General features: G+C 33.9%; 1 protein-coding gene across 1 annotated transcript in view; it reads right to left on the bottom strand.

The window, feature by feature from the left end:
- Nucleotides 1–1,670: 1,670 nt before the first annotated feature.
- LOC109064675 (adhesion G-protein coupled receptor G6-like) overlaps nucleotides 1,671–15,173 on the bottom strand; it is a 39,515-nt gene continuing 26,012 nt past the window's right edge. The window contains 19 exon segments of the mRNA XM_042746404.1: nucleotides 1,671–2,830; nucleotides 5,890–6,042; nucleotides 6,669–6,770; nucleotides 7,257–7,540; nucleotides 7,655–7,754; nucleotides 7,893–8,161; nucleotides 8,817–8,944; nucleotides 9,292–9,398; nucleotides 9,507–9,558; nucleotides 9,803–9,922; nucleotides 10,828–10,962; nucleotides 11,788–11,953; nucleotides 13,090–13,291; nucleotides 13,369–13,457; nucleotides 13,600–13,714; nucleotides 14,074–14,213; nucleotides 14,348–14,389; nucleotides 14,484–14,536; nucleotides 14,670–14,758. Of these exon segments, the coding sequence (XP_042602338.1) occupies nucleotides 2,649–2,830; nucleotides 5,890–6,042; nucleotides 6,669–6,770; nucleotides 7,257–7,540; nucleotides 7,655–7,754; nucleotides 7,893–8,161; nucleotides 8,817–8,944; nucleotides 9,292–9,398; nucleotides 9,507–9,558; nucleotides 9,803–9,922; nucleotides 10,828–10,962; nucleotides 11,788–11,953; nucleotides 13,090–13,291; nucleotides 13,369–13,457; nucleotides 13,600–13,714; nucleotides 14,074–14,213; nucleotides 14,348–14,389; nucleotides 14,484–14,536; nucleotides 14,670–14,758 (2,528 nt within the window). The 3' untranslated portion in view covers nucleotides 1,671–2,648.

Raw genomic sequence — 15,173 nt, 5'->3', positions numbered from 1 at the left:
CAAACAAGGAGTGCTGTCTGCAGCCTTTGTCTGCGCTGATCTTCAGATACAAATGCGTCATTAAAAATGAACTGTAACTCAGTGAATACTCAACGAAGAGACATGAGAGAGATATCTATAGAAAGCCTGACATGTGTACTTTTAAACTAAACGAGTGCTGCTGAAAACAAATATTCTGTGATAAAGTAATCCATATGAAAACAACCCGATGTCCGTTTTTCCACGTCTTCCTTCATTATCTTCTAATGCGACCACGCCCCCGCGCCGAGCGCGCTTTTGAGATTCAAATGTTTCACTGAAGCGCGCGGCTTTTGGAATACGCCCACACAACAGAAGACAACGCTGCGAGATTGTTCTTCAAGTTTTTTTTTTTTTTTTACTGTTTGCTCCGCGATGAGAGGAATAAGACATAATTCACCCCAAAAAGATGTGATGTGGTTGAGGATTTGAGATTTGGATTTCCTCAGAAAAAAACAGAATGAAGCACTTTATTCAGCAGAGATCATAAACATGAGTAAGTCTCTTTTTATTTATTTATATACTTGTACTAGTTTTTCACATAACGTGTAAACATTTTACTAGTTAGACTTTTTCCAAAGACTTTTTCCAAACTATAATTCCTGACTAAATGTATAATCAAGTGAAATATATGAAGTTTCAATAACAATATACACTACTATACCATTCAAAAGCTTGATGTACATAATATAAATGTAACAATAAATGTAACTGTAACAAATGTAACAATCATTGCTGTTCTTTCAATTTATCCCCCCTAAAAAACCTAAAAAAAATATTCTCAGCTCTTTTCAACATTAATAATAATAATAATAATAATAATAATAATAATAATAATAATGATAATAACAATAAATGTTTTTTTAGTAGAAAATAAGATTGTTAAAAGGATTTCTGAAGGATTGTGTGACTGGAGTAATGATGCAAAAAATTCAGTTTGAAAGTCAGCTTTGATTGTTCCTAATAAACTGTTTAACTGCACTCACAAGTGTGTATATTAAATTATGTTGTGGGATAATTAAATATATTCTAAATAAACTACAAACATAAAATTATATACATTTATTTTGTCCTCACATTCTTTCTTGTAACTCATCCCTCTCAGTGACACAGCTGACTGAATGGCTCATTATGCAGCTCATTATGCAGGCCTTTGTCTTCTCAGGTGTGAATTCATGATAGTTGACGCCTACTCGCATATGACTTTTACCAACAAAAAGTGTCTTAGAAAATTTAAATCAATATATTGTTTTCTGTAAGTGAGTAAACAAGATGATTTTCACATCATTTAGAAAAAAAAAATTCTAGGCTACAAGCTCCAGTTCTCCAAATTCCTGGGAACCAATTTTCTATATGTGTTTTATTGCCTTATTCAAGTGATTTAACATTTTTAGTTTTTCACTAACCACGCATAACATTTTTTTTCTCAAAAACACAATCATGTACATACATGCTGCTCACATATTATTATAGCCCAGTGTCTGCTGATTACAGTGAGATTAGACTTTAGCCATTTAGATATTTATAAGAAACTGAAAAAAGCACAAATGTCGGGGGCATGACAAAACTTCTCCAGGCCCCAAAAAATACCCTTAGACTCCAGAGGGTTAAACAGAAAATGTTTACTATTCAAACAAATAAGAATGGCAAGATCTGTTTTAAGTGCATTTAATATGCAGGATGTCACATTTTCATAAAGCATCCATAACCGCTATACAATGATGATCTACACTGATGACCAGAGCAAACTGAGCAGCCCTCGGTAAGCATTTCCTCTGCTGACATTTTCTTCAATGAAGCATTGAAATCTCTTAAAAGCACTTAAAATAAATACCAAGTCAAAACAGTCATTAAACTACAGCAATAGGAAGATCTGAATGTGTTAGATTTGATGTATACTGTAGATGTTGTTTTCCTTTCTACTGTCAAATAGCAAAGGACTGATCTTGTTGTCCTGCCCTTCTATTAGAGCAGTTTTATGAAACTGCATGCACTGAAACACTTGAACAATGAACACACTGTAAAAAAAACCTAACATTTTCTGTAACATGTTAATCAGTAGTAGATCATGTGAAGACTAAAATAGAGAGCATTTAAATAATGACAAAATAGAAGTATTAAAGGTTCACTAATTTACATTGAAAATGTACGTAAGGTAAAGAAAGCTAAATCAAGGTGAAATTCACAAGCATGAAAATTCAAGCTCCAACCGTACTTGTTCTTTCAGTCCCGAACTGAGAAACTAACTAGTACTCCTCATGTTTGCCAGTCAGTCTTTGGATGTAAATTGGTCCCATTTTTTCTGCTGCAGCAAGCCTTCATGAATTTATATATACAAAAACAAAAACCAAAGTGATGTGCAAAAAAAGTATGCAAAACCGAAATTAGAAAAAGCACATATAGTAAAATATATTATGAATATTTACAGATCACATAGTCACTATAAGCTGAATATCACAGTATGTCAAATCCACACTTTCATAGCTTGCCCTCTCTACAGGGTTATGCATTTCTCTACTCCAGTCGGGAAGCGTGGAAGGGCTTGAAGGGTTAACTCAATATGTAGCGTAGTCTTTATACACAAGGTAAGTCTGTGGGACAGACCGGGGCTCCGTCTCAGCCTCCTCTCATTAGAATTTAGTGCTGTTGCTAAAGCTGTCTGACATCATAATGTTTTTGTAGAAGTTGTCTGAGCGCACGGAGCAGTAGCCCTTTACCTTGTCCAGGACCTGGTGGACGGGGAGGATGGACGAGGAAGCCTCTCCGTCGGAAGGGCTGCATTTGGGACTGCTCTGATTGGAGAAACTTTTACCTGCAAATATGCCACAGAGGTTGATTGAAGGATTGAGGGAATATACTGTCAAAGTGTCTATACACCTGCATACAAGGTGATGATGACAAATGGCACCCAATTCAAACAATTTTTTAAGTACTGGCTGCTTCAAAAGAAGCAGGACTGTTTTGTTAACGCTTTGACAGTTTGATCATATTAGTTTCCAATTCATTCAACTATATAAAGGGTGAGTCATTATTTGTTCATGCCATTCTGTTGAATTTCCATGCCTTTGTGCATTCCTAGGCCAAACATTCCAATGCACACATGCACCTTCAGTCCCCTTCTATAGCACTATTTTATTTATTTATTGCTTTTTAATGTGCAATAAATTGAACACCATATTATGCTCTATTATAAGGCTCCAGAAAGCTGCTAAACTGCAGAATAACACAAAAATAGGCATTTCAACCAAGACTTATGCTCCCATCTTCCATGCTAGAAAAGTCATTATTTGATGATGATGAGGTCATTTACATAGCTAAAAACAAAAGGTCTCAGTATAAGAGTAAATATTACTTCACAATACACACATTGTGTAAAATCATTCAAATGAAGTCAAAAATTAATAAATAAATAAAAATAAATTAATAATGTCAGTTATAATTGGTCAAGAACATTAAATCCTTCCATTAAAGGAATTAAAAAAAAAAAAAAAAAAAAAAAAAAAAAAAAAAAATAACAGTAAAAAAAAAAAAAAAAAAAAAACAAAAAAAAAACTAAAAATTATCAATTTGAAATATTTTAAATTATTCAAATTTATTTACTTTCTTTATTAAATGAAAAACAGGATAAACTAATAAAAACAAAGATGTCAATATAATAGCAAAGATTTTTTTCACAATACATAATGTGTACAGTAATAATGACAAAAAAATCTAGAAAATTAAATAAAATATCAACAAAAAAAATCCTCCATTTGCCTAATAAAATAGAAAAAAGTGAAAAAAATCAAAATTCTTTAATATACTTTTATTAATTTCATTTCTTTCACTAGAAAGAAATAATCAATTGCAATTAATTTTACAGTTAATTAAATAAATGAGTGCTGTCAAAGGATTAATTGCGATTAATCACATTCAAAATTAAAAAAAATTATTTACATAATATATAAGTATACTGTGTGTATTTATTAAGTATATATAAATACACATATAGTATATATTTTGAAAATATTTACATGTATTCACATGTATATATTCATATTCATGTAATTTATATTATATAAATATACTTAATATATAAACATATTTTTCTTAAATATATACATGCATGTGGGTGTATTTATATATAAATAATAAATATACGCAGTACACAAAAATATCATTTGTAAACAAAAACGTTTATTTTGGATGTAATTAATCGCGATTAATCCTTTGACATCACTAAAAAAAATAAAACAATAGAGTGAGCTATACTATGAAGAACTTTTGCATTTTTAGATAAATTATGCAATTTTGCTTAATTCAGTGTAACAAACAGCACAGTATTCCCTTAATCTCAGCATATATGCAAAAAATATACTACTGTACTCCTAAATTTCTCAGTAATTCACAATGACAACTCTGCTGTGCATGACAGCATCTCTGATGTTAAGTGCATTATTAGTGTCAAGTGCATATAATCTATCCTCTGCATGGCCAGCATGTAGGGGATGTAGTGTTTACTGTGTATGGTTTCACACATTTTAGTGTCAGCAGTGCAAGCTGGGTATTTTCTCCTGTGGGAACATTACTCTGCCAAACGAAAAAAGAACAAAACAAAGGAGACAAACAAAAACAGCCCACCGTGAGAAACATTAGTCTCAAACAGAGTGCAAATGACATTCAGAACTCCTAAAAGACACTAAAGCTTGTCAATGTCTATTGAAAGACTGGGTGGGAGTCAAGTCTATAACCTATTGATACATATTTATTCGGGTTGAGTTGTTTCCTGGTATTGCACCACTGTGCTAGCAACTTTATTTGCTATTTAACTGACAATGACAACCAGCAGCAGTGTGCTTTCTAGTTCTTGAATGTCACTCCACAACTTGGGTTCAATCCAACAGGCAACTATTTCACCATAAAACATCACAACAGATGCCTAATTTTCCCAAAAAGGTAATGTCATATTAAGGGTCAGATAGAAGCATTTATGTGTTAGGAGTGAGTTAGACTAGGTATTATGTCTAGGGCCGCTGGATTGATTTCAGTCTATCCCAAAAGGGGAAGCTGATCACATGAATAGAGGAAAGCAGTGTGAACTCAAGCTGGCTTGCGTGGTTTTACCTCAGGATGTCTCTCCATGGCATTATTGCAGGGTACTATCTATACCACAAACATAAATACAGACACACAGCACCACTGAGTCCAGATGTACAGTCACACAAAAAGTAACAGTAGAGCAAAGCACAAAATAACACAAGGCATGAAGGGCAATATCCTTACTAAAAATAGTCAAGCATTACACATCAAAGCAATACATTACTTAGAACATGTTAACAAAGCTTTATTTTTGGTATCAAATACCAGTTTTAATCCTAACCCTTTGATGCATGATGTTTGTTAAAGTGGACAGATCTTTAAAGGCTATTTTTAATCATTCATATACACTACTGATCAAACGTTTGGGGTTGGTAAGATGAATTTCAAAATAATCTCTCTCGTACCAAGGCAGCATTTATTTGAGTTAAAAGTAAAAAAAGTGAAGCCATATTGTGAAATAATATTACAACCTTTTCTATTTGTATTACACTATAAAAATCAATCTAATTCTTCATTGGTGCTCAGTAAAATTTATGTAATAATAAATATATTTTTGTCTTACTGGACACTGTAAGCATTATTATGAGCATATTTGGATTCAGTTGACCTATTTATTAATTATATAATCTTTTTTTTGTAGATTATTAGTTTTAAAAAATGACAAATTTCACTTATATATTGACAGTTCTTGTGTTTTTACCCTTGTTTTAATATAATAGTACATGCATCAAAGGGTTAATGTAAACCAACAACTGTGGCCAATGCAATCCACATAATTACTTTTATGTTTACCTGTATTACTGTGCCTGGCAAAGGGGTTTAGTGTGGCTTTGGCTTTAGACGTCCAGTTGGCTGTAGTGGAGCCAAACGAACTGGAGGAGAGGGATTTTCCCAGGTTATCGGAACTCACTTTCTTGGTATTATTAGTGGCAGTTTTGCTCCAGTCTGCAAAATATGGCTAAACGTTATTCATACATACCAGTTAGACAGGTGAATCCCATGCATAAAGATACAGCACAAAACAAACCCAGGAAGTTCAGATAATATACTGCAATTCCATCTTAAATTCAGGACAGACGACTTTGTAAAGGAAAGTTGTATGGGACTGGCATTCGAAAAATAAGCTACTTCACATTTCATTTTATCAGATTTAACTGTAAGTAAAGACCAGCTAAGGCCTCTCATGGTCCTAAATTTTATTAACAATAGTTCAGTGATACTTGGGGCAAAAAAGTCTCCAAAGCTGGGCTTTACTGAAACACACATTCTAAGTGCAACAAAAGTCTCAGGAATTCAGCACCTAAAGATGTAGTCACAGCACAGTCTAATATACCTATGAAAAAGAAATGATATAAAAAAAATGGCAAAAAATTAAAAAAGTATAAGCACAAATGTTATGTGCATTCAAACAACTAATTTTAACTTAATTATGTTAGGCATTACTTCATGGAATGTGATTGAATATATGATTCTTCCTTTGTATTGTTTTCTGACACATGGTAGATGACCAAAAAAATCCCAGAAAAACATAATTAATTCAAAATATCAGTAATAATACTAACTTAATTTACCTGAGTTATCTGCCAAACGGAACTTTCCACAGCACAAGTACCTCCTCCATTGATTCTGTACATTTTCTTTCAGGGCACAGTGGAACACAAATATGAATAATCCTGTTGAAAAAACAAAACAAATTACAATCCTTAATCTTTTCTGATTACAAACCCACAAGCTATTTTCAAATCGCATACAGAACTACACAATTACAAACCAGACCCCCTACACTGGCCGAAATAGCTCAGTTGGAAGAGCGTTAAAGGTCCCTGATTTGATCTCGGGTTTCGGCAAAGTGTGGTGCTACAAGCAGCTTTTCAATGCAATAACTCTTAAGGCAAAATTAAAAATTTTAACTACATTAACATTTTAATTTTATTATAAAAAGTAAATAAATATATTTTGTTTTAAAAAACAATTCAGGTAAAATTTAAATGACAACAAAATGTACTTTTGACATAAGTTTTTATACATATTAAAGAAGGTAAAATACTTTATTTAAAAATCGGAAACAAATAACATGAAAGATATCATGACCACCATCATCTGATTCTATGGAGTATTTAAATGTAGAGGATAGTGAAAATATGATTACATAAACCAACCCTGTAGGGAGTTGAAAATGGAGAAGAGGTACATGAAGGCCAGGCTGAGTGGACCCCAGGCGAAAAAAGCAAAGCCCCAGGTCATGCCCAGCAAGAAAGTCAGGCTGACCACACTACGCAGGTTACGTAAGATCTCCTCTCGAAGTGTTCGGTTGCTGCGCTTGCCGTTACGCCCGCAGATTTGGATCATGACCACGATGAACATGGCAACATTCATCAGGAATATCATGGAAAAGTAGCCCACGCATGTCACGTAGAATACAACCGGACTACGAATCCAACAGCTACAGAAGGAAAGACCAGGAAAACCAACAGAATGAGAATAAGGAATTAAAACAGGCTACTTCTTTCACAGATATAAAATAATGGAGAGTTTGAATTTCTTCAACCAAACTTACAATTCTGTGCCCTGTCCATTCTCTCCTTTTCCATAATAGTTTTTTCCATAAGAATTTTTGCCCACAGCCAACACAATGCCAACAATTGAAGCAGGGACACCTGAAAATTCAGTCAGATCTTCTTACTATTATGTTCAACACTTCTTCAGAGTGATCTTATACTATACTGAACACTGGATACAAAAAAATCCATGGCAAACAACTACCAAAAGGAAAAACTACTTAATGTAGCACTTACCCCATCCCACGAGGCAAAACTTGAGGATGTATCTCCGTATATAGGTGTTGAAGACCTTGACCAAGGCAATGTACATGTGGATGGACTCTAAGCCCATCCATGTGAAGGAAGTGAGAAGGAAAAAGTGCAGAAATACAGCCACAGTCACACACAATCCCTCAATTTCGTATGAGGCCAACCAGCCATCCAGAAGAAACACCATGTTGAGGAAGAGCAGTGATGTGCTGAGATTCATCAGGATCTTAGAGGGATAGTCTCGCCGCAGCTTCCTATAGATTTATATCAATGAAAACAATGAGTCTTTCCAATTCCATTACACCATTAGTCATTTACACTACTTTTTCTTGAGCCCCAAATCAGCATTTTAGAATGATTTCTGAAGTATCGTGTGTCACACTGAAACCGATAGAAGTTTTGCATTGTCATACCAAGAATAAATTACATTTTAGAATATATTAAAATAGAAACAGTTCTTATTATTATCATCAAAGCTGAAAATAGTTGTGCTGCTTAATATTTTTGTGGAAATCATGCAAACTATTTTTTTAGGATTCTTTGATGAATACATGTTCAAAAGAACAGCATTTTTAGGAAATGTAACAATGTAAGTCTTTACTTTCGATCAATTTAATATGTCCTTAATTTTTTTCCAAATCAGAATCACTGGATGCTAGTAACAAGCATCCCAATTTTACGGTAAATAATTAGTGCTTGAAGAGGATGGGTGCAGCAGAGTTGGGCAGAGCTGAAGACATTCTTTGAGAAAACATCTGAATTTTAATAGTTGTTAATGTATCATTAAAAACATGTTTAAAAATGTGCGTAAGAAAATGTAACTAGCAGTAACTTTTTTTCCATTACGAAGAGGCATAGATCAAAGATGCATCGTTTTTCTTCTCTAGTCAAATGCTGAAGGACACTCACTCAAAAGCGATGTATGTGAGAAGTGTTGCTGCGGAAAAAATGGCTGAAATGCCACAGCCAATGTAGGTAATGAAGGTAAGAACCCTGTTGTTCTTCTCATCTATCTGTGCAGAAGCTCCAGAGATGTCCTAAAAAAGAGTAAGTAAAGTGAATCAATAATGACACTCATTAGAGATGCAAGAGGCTCATTAGTACTGATCTCTTTTGTATAATGCTACATTTAAATGACACACTGGTGCAACATGAACAAAGTGCACCTAATAATAAGCGTGCAAAGTCTTGATAGCTTCAATTCTACATTACAGCGTAGCCTCTTAATTAACTAGTTGCCAACTATTTGGCCCTGTCTGTTTCAGGGATGGTTAGCCACTCTAGATGACATCAAACGCATCAACATTGCTTCAGTCTGCCATATTGGCTTAATACATTAAACCACTCTGTTGGGTCATTTTGATGCCAATCCCACAAATCTCACCATAAGAATGCCAAAGTGTGTGAGGTGATTACACAAGCAGACGGTCCTGTTGCTGTTGGACTCCGGACTGACCTCGCAGCCTTCACTGTTCCAGCCCCCTGTGTGATCTAATGGAGACAAATGGATATTATATGAATTCTGTAAGTCTATACATACAGCCTCCTGTGGGACTGTTTTAATGCTTTAACAGTGGCCAAATAAATCATTTATTTTACCGTCATTTTGGAGGCTGAAATCCCAAAACACACAAAGACGCTTCGGATCTCTCTGGAGGACAGACAGACACATTAAGATGTGTTAGACACCACTGTTCCAGTTAGCTTGGACAAATCATTTTTTGGAAGAAAATGACTGCTTTGAAACCTCATTGATGGGAAGGTTAAACTAATAAAATGAATGGCTACTGTAATTACTCCAAAAATATATCACCGAAACCTAAGTTTCTGCAAAAATACCAGTTACCAAAACCGGTAATACATTACATTTTCAATAAATCAAAAAAGCTGAATACCTGGTACTCCAGATGGGCAATCTCTATTTTGACAGGATCTTGCAGGTTTTTGATTGTGAAGTTGCCAACACTGCTAGCCACCACATAGCTGTTCAAGGACATGCCGTTACTTTGCCGATCCTGTGAAGACATGAAACAGATTGTCAGGGCAAATCTGCTCATCTTAGTTTAAGGGAGAGTCGGACACATAAAAATTATACCTCAATTTGTGTAAGTATGGACAGAATATATCACTTTTGTTAGCTATTAGTAAGTGACCAAAGACGCATTCAAGGAATAAGAAACATCATTAGATACACGTTAATTAAAATTCATCACATACAGTTCACATGTTTGGGAATGATTTAATATTTTGTTTTGATTAAATATTTATTTACTAAGTTTTAATAAGCTTATCAAGGCTGCATTTGTTTTGATCACAGTGCAATAAAAACAGTTAAATATTATTATAATTAAAAAAGAACTGATTTAATACATTTTAAAATGTCATTTACTTCTGTGATGGTCACTCCAGTCTTCAGTGTCACATGATATTTAGAAATAAGTCTAATATACTGATTAGGTGCTTAAGAAATTGTGATACACCTTTTCAGTATTCTTTAAAAAATACATTTTAAACGAAGAGAATCTATTAAAAATAGATATTTTTTGTGACAATGCAAAATACTAACCTTTGATCAATTTAACACTTTCTTTCTTAATAAAAGTATTCATTTCTTTTTAAAAAATCTTACTGACCCCAAACAAGTCTGAATGGTAGTGTATGTTACATTGTTTAATGCACAATTTAGAGTTTATTTTGAGAAGTTAGTTTACTCAGCACATAGAAAACGTCCAGAGATTCATTACCGTACCATGAATGATCCAAAGTGCTATTAACAGAAATATCAATGAGAACTGTCAATATTATATTGTTCTACAGTCCTTTAAATAAAGCCATATTATAATACGAGAATAGACTATAGAATACTTCATTTAGAGAAAAATATACACTTAAAAAAAAAGCTAAATTGGTTCATTCTCACCTGAAAAAGTCCTGTCTTGCTGAAGAACATGAAGTTTATTCTGGACACTCTATGTGAATTACTCAAGTTCTGCAGTAGTGTTGGAGGTAGAGTGACCACAGCCAAAGCATTCTGGGCTTCTGACTCAAAATCAATCTGAGGAGGAAAAAGTTACTTTTATTATATGATAATGTGTGTATTAAGGGTATAAGAGCTACGTGTGTAACTGCATTTGAAGAGGTTACGGCGCCCTCTGCCAGAATGAAGTGGTAATGAATCCAGGCAGACTCAGGTTTAAGAACCAATGATGCGTCCTTGGAGATCTAAGTTTTTTTAACTTAAGACTGCCCTGAAACGGGGCCTTCAGTTGATAATTTAAACTGTCGGTAGGCTAATTTGTATTTTTTATTCTTTAAAATCCCTTAAATAGTTTCAATGATTGAGTTAAACTTCGACTATAAACATACAAAATGGCACAAAAATACAACAATTTAAACTTGAGTATGCTAAAAATACAGAAAATCCACTTAAATACTTGCAAAAATATACATTCTGACACTCATGCCCAGAGAAGAGAGAAATGTGTCATTGTCTGAGTCACTCTCAAACTGTACAATGTTGCTTTTTCCTCCCACAGCTTCCCAGGAAACGTTGGCTCTTAATCAATGGGTGCAACCTCTGGGCATGGTCCATACACATCACCTCTCATTACACTGCTTTAATTGCTAAAGATTACTTTAAAACTTTACTGCTAAAATGTTTGGGCAGCCAAAAATACAGCTAAAATGTTTGGGCAGCCTTCCTGAGGAAGTCTTAAGCAAATTTTGTGCACACTACATGTTTAAATATACATGCATAACCAGAAATAGACCCCATCAATCAAAAAAAAAAAAAAAAAAAAACTCCCTTGTATAAAGACATGTCAATTGTCACATCAAAAGACATGTACCAGAGAGGTGAACATTTTTGATGGACATTTACCTGAGGCTCTGTTGAGTTTGTGGCTATAAATGCACTGAAAGTGGTCCCATTAAAATTGCTGATGTTGAGAGCAGAAACTCCAACAGCCAGATTTTTGGATGTGATGGTTAGTAAGGGTCCATCAAACTCAATCTTCTGTACCATTTTATCCACTGCTTTGAGAGCTCTGGTCATGTTGATACAAAAACAAGAGGCTCAGATGAGAAGATTAAAAAACTTCCAGACTGAACATACAAGAAGGCCCTTCATTAAAACTGAAAACATTTGGATGGATAAGATACAGACATTTCTGAGAGATTCAAGCAATATAGTCTAAAAAATATAATGCTTTGTTTTCAAATAATATGTTGTGAGAAGACTGTAATATAATAAGGGAAAAGGGAAGGGAATAAGGGAAGCTGAAACGGTGTAAGAAATCTTAAACTTGCTGACTACAAACAGAAAATTGTTAAAATCATGCCACACTCTTAAAAATAAAGGTACTTTAATAAAAAATAGAGGTCCATGGAAACTTTTTCTTCCACAAAAGGTTCTTTATAGTGGAAAAAGGTTCTTTAGTTTAGATTATTAAAATGTTCTTCACACTAAAAAAAAATGGTTCTTTTAAGAACTGTTCACTGGAAGGTTTTTTGGAGAACCAAAACTGGTTCTTCTATGGCATTGCTGTGAAAACCCCCTTTTAGAACCTTTATTTTTTAAGAGTGCAGGTGACAACTAGACATTTGATGTGTAGTCAGGATATTTAATTATATATGTGACCCTGGACCACAAAATCAGTCTTAAGTTTAAATTTTTTGAATATACATCCGAAAGCTGAATAAATAAGCTTTCTATTGATGTATGGTTTGTTAGGATAGGGCAATATTTGGCCGAGATACAACTATTTGAAAATCTGAAATCTGAGGGTACAAAAAAATCAAAATATTGAAAAAAAAATCACCTTTAAAGTTGTCCAAATAAAGTTCTTAGCAATGCGTATTACTAATCAAAACTGAAGTTATGATATATTCACGGTAGGAAATTTACAGAATATCTTCATGGAACATGATTTTTACTTAATATCCTAATGAATTTTTGGCATAAAAGAAAAATCAATAATTTTCACCCATACAATGTATTTTTGGGTATTGCTGCAAATATACCCAAGCGACTTAAGACTGGTTTTGTGGTCCAGGGTCACACATAATTAATATCAAATATATATATATATATACACACACACATATATATATAAAATTAAATGTATTCAACTCAAAAAAAAAAATCATCTTCATTTTCTAGTGTACAGGGAATAGCACATACGTCTCTGAGGATTCCTTTTGAGCGGCGTTTGAGCTGATCATGACGTTGGAGATGATAGTGAGCACAGTGCTGGCCAGGGTGGCGTTGATTTTGGCTATGTTCACAAGCTCATTCACCTTGAAAACAACCTGTGTCACCTCCTCCTTAGAGAGCTCATTATTGGTGATGTCAGCGAGCTGCACAGCCACTTCCATTGCATTCTCTGGTGAATTCAAAATAAGAATGATTAAATTTGGTTTTGATTTCAGAGTAATGTGTGCAATGTGGATCAGAACCTACCTTGTGAAACTGAAATGCTTGTTATATTAGTGCAGTTTCCACGGTCTGGGAGGGTCCAATATGAAGTATAATTATACTGGCTAATCATACTAAAGAGTGGAAAAACAAATGCACAATATTAAATAGAGTTTTCTTATACATCTGCTGAAACATGATTACTGGCTGCAACTACTTCAATTAGTAATTCATTCCTATTTGCATCTAGATCAGGAGCTATCAGCATTTACTCACCAAGTCCTGGATGCATTTTGTTCTTTGTAAGGGAAACAGGGGATGTACTGGGTGACAGTGGGTCTGCTCTCTGGCCATCTGTAGTGGAATGGGAACTCCTCGGCCTGGCAGTTTTCTGGCGTAAAACAAACACAGAAACTAAATTAAAAGGATTCACTTATAAATGTTTCTTTAAAGAGGAGCCATGCTTCTGAAAATATCCATCCTTACTTAAAAGGTATACTGAGTACATTAAAAAGTTTTACTCTTAAGACATGAATAACCCTTTTGAAAATTTGTTTAAAATCACATTATGACTTTGACAACTAAAACCTGCTTGCTTGATGCTCCAAGGTATCAGCGTTCAAAAAAACACCATATCATATTTTAAAAAGGAGATCAAAATAATTAGTATGAATTTACATGAATGCTTTTTTCTTTAGCAGTTTGCAAGTACAGGGCTACTGAAACTGAACAAAATGGAGCATTCCATACCCATTAAGTTCACAGTCACACCGTCCAATATTAAGCCATTGCCAATTTCAGGGGCACTTCTCAATATGTCCTCAATCTCTGCTTCTGCCAGACTTGCATCAGTGGTATTCTTATACAACAGCAGGGCCATGTAGGTTTGTCTGAGAAGAATGCAACATCACATCACATCACATCTTTTAGACATCAAAAATACTGAAAACGAAATATTGTGACACATAGTTACTCTTACATTAGTAAAATCAGACAAAATAGTAACAGTCTGCAAATGTTTTACCGTATAGTTGTGGCCCTTGAGAGAACAGTGTTAGGCTGGAGACTGAAAAAGGGATGAGAGTAAGATTGCAAACAATCATCATTAAATAAAATAAAGAGATGTTTATATACACCTTAAACTTAAAAAAGAATCCTACCTGACACTATCAACATAAACTCTGTAGATCCAGTTTTGAAATGTTTGATTGAGCTGTAAAAATCACAGAAATTGATTAGTAAGCAGTAACATGTTTAAAAAGAATTCAAAATTAATAAAATGATCAGTTATCTTAATATCCATTAATGGATTTTTTTAAACAAATATATATATATAATGTGTGTACCCATTGAGATATCATCGTCTTAGCATCCCTGTCTGGAGTGTTTGCTTGTTCATCAATAACCACTAGGGATATTCTGTAGAAAATATCCTCTGGAAAAGGAGAGTGTTGTACTTTTTTAGTTATCAATCAAAACACACTTTGCTTAATTCACTTTTTTTCTGTGTTGCATAGCAGTAGTTATGTAATAGTAATAAAATATATATCTTAGTAATTACCAATTTTGAAACAAATGTGCTCTCAAAATAGATCTTCTAAATCAAATTGATCCAAAGTGTTGTAAAAAGGAATTCAGTATAGAAAATTTGGCAGTAAAAAACTGCTTTTGAGATCTACTGCTATGCTGCACTTCTATCACAAGATGGCTCTCATGTATCTTGAGTTGTTAGTGCTGCACTACTTTATAATGCATTAACTACACCATGCCAAGACTTTTCTTAGGAGACTCCTTATATGATAAAATGTAAAAACTTATTTCCACAAATTGAAAATATGAGAGAGCTTTCT

The sequence above is a fragment of the Cyprinus carpio genome, chromosome B20 (assembly GCF_018340385.1).
Source record: "Cyprinus carpio isolate SPL01 chromosome B20, ASM1834038v1, whole genome shotgun sequence".
Classification (NCBI taxonomy): domain Eukaryota; kingdom Metazoa; phylum Chordata; class Actinopteri; order Cypriniformes; family Cyprinidae; genus Cyprinus; species Cyprinus carpio.
The sequence above is the reverse complement of the archived record's forward strand: the minus strand, read 5'-3'. Positions and strand labels throughout refer to the sequence as shown.